The sequence below is a fragment of the Trachemys scripta genome, chromosome 13 (assembly GCF_013100865.1).
Source record: "Trachemys scripta elegans isolate TJP31775 chromosome 13, CAS_Tse_1.0, whole genome shotgun sequence".
Lineage (NCBI taxonomy): Eukaryota > Metazoa > Chordata > Testudines > Emydidae > Trachemys > Trachemys scripta.
In genome coordinates this window covers 35,480,044-35,481,588 of record NC_048310.1, presented here as the reverse complement: position 1 = coordinate 35,481,588, position 1,545 = coordinate 35,480,044, and the positions used below count along the sequence as shown (strand labels likewise).

Below are 1,545 nucleotides of genomic sequence, written 5' to 3'. Positions count from 1 at the left end.
GAGGAAATCCTTGCCGAGCAAAGCAATGCCGAGTCTCCTGCATTTGGGGGCATTTTTGTTACAGAAGCCACCGAAGTTCCTCCATGCATGTATGTGTGCTAATGTGGCTTGTGACAACACTCTGTCTCTTCTTTCCAAACACTTTCTTACTGTAGTGGTGAAAGGGGCAACTGCATTAGGGAAAGGAGCTCAGTTTTCCAAGTGCTTGTCATGTGATTTAGGCAGATGTCTCAGCACACAGGCTTTGGGAAGTTAGAGAGAGCTCTGAGTGCAGATGTTTGCTAGCACTGAACAGGGGTTGGCTGCTTGACTGTACGTACAGTGATGGATCACACAGCCTGTTGTCAGGTCTGGAAGGCATTGCATGTGTGTTTCTTAGAACAATAGCGTTAACGCCTCATATAAAAGGGGCAGAAAATGTAAATTGCTGGAGATTAAAACATGGTACCAGAGTGGTGATTTCTTATTACCACTTAATCCTTCCCTCTGTGCTCAAGTCAAGCGAAGCACTTTACTGAACACCGGGTCTGGTCAAAAAACAGCAATTATTTGCCATGAAAATTTTGAAGGCAACAAAGCCATGTTCAGGTTGTTCAACATTTTTCACAGAAAGAAGAACAGGAGTACTTGTGGCACCTTAGAGACTAACAAATTTGCCACAAGTACTCCTGTTCTTCTTTTTGCAGATACAGACTAACACGGCTGCTACTCTGAAACCTGAAATTTTTCACAGACTTATTTTTTTTGTCCAAATATTTTTGTATAGAATTTCTAACTTAAAATTTTCATTTAGATTCAACTGGCTTCAAACGAAAAAAGGGGAAAAAATTGACGTTTGGTTTTGGTTTCTCCAGTGGGAAAAAAAATCTGGGGGACTAAATCAAATGAGGGACCAAAAAACATGAAAACCCATTTTCCCTTTTGATTTGAATCAAATGGAATTAAAACAAAAACATTAATTTAGAATGGCATCTAAATTCATGTAGTCACTGGCCTGCTGAATAACCATGGGCGAGTTACAGTGCCTCCTTGTGCCTCAGTTTCCCCATCTGTAAAATGGGGATAAGAATACTGACTTCCTGTGTGAAGTGCTTTGAGATTTACTGATGAAAAGTGCTATAGAAGAGCTAGGGAGTCCAAAAAGTATTTATTAATAGTATTACTTTTTCATTTTTGACAAAACAGAAAATTTTAAATGTTCATATTGTCCAAAAAAGCAATTTTTGGTTAAAAAAAAAAAAAATAGTAATAATAATTTCAACCAAAGCATTTTCACCAGCAATACTGACCACACAGGTGTAAAAGTGATATACCATAAAGCTTTCTAATATGGACAGGTACAACTGAGCAACTTCAGCTAGTATTTAGTCCCTTGAAACAGAACAGCTTATTAACAAGTAATGTGACCAATGTACCCCTCCCCCAGCCTCTAGCATTACTGGCCTTATTCTTTCCCCAGGGAAATGAACGGAAAACTTCCCACTGATCCCAGGGGGAGCAGAACTGAGCTGTGACTCAGAGACAGGGCTGTGCCTAATTTTCATT

General features: G+C 39.4%; 1 protein-coding gene across 1 annotated transcript in view; it reads left to right on the top strand.

Moving 5' to 3' along the window:
• The first annotated feature begins 25 nt into the window (after positions 1-25).
• FBXL8 (F-box and leucine rich repeat protein 8) overlaps positions 26-1,545 on the top strand; it is a 47,897-nt gene continuing 46,377 nt past the window's right edge. Inside the window, exon 1 of the mRNA XM_034788096.1 lies at positions 26-192. Within this exon, the coding sequence (XP_034643987.1) occupies positions 26-192 (167 nt within the window). The remainder of the gene's footprint in view (positions 193-1,545) is intronic.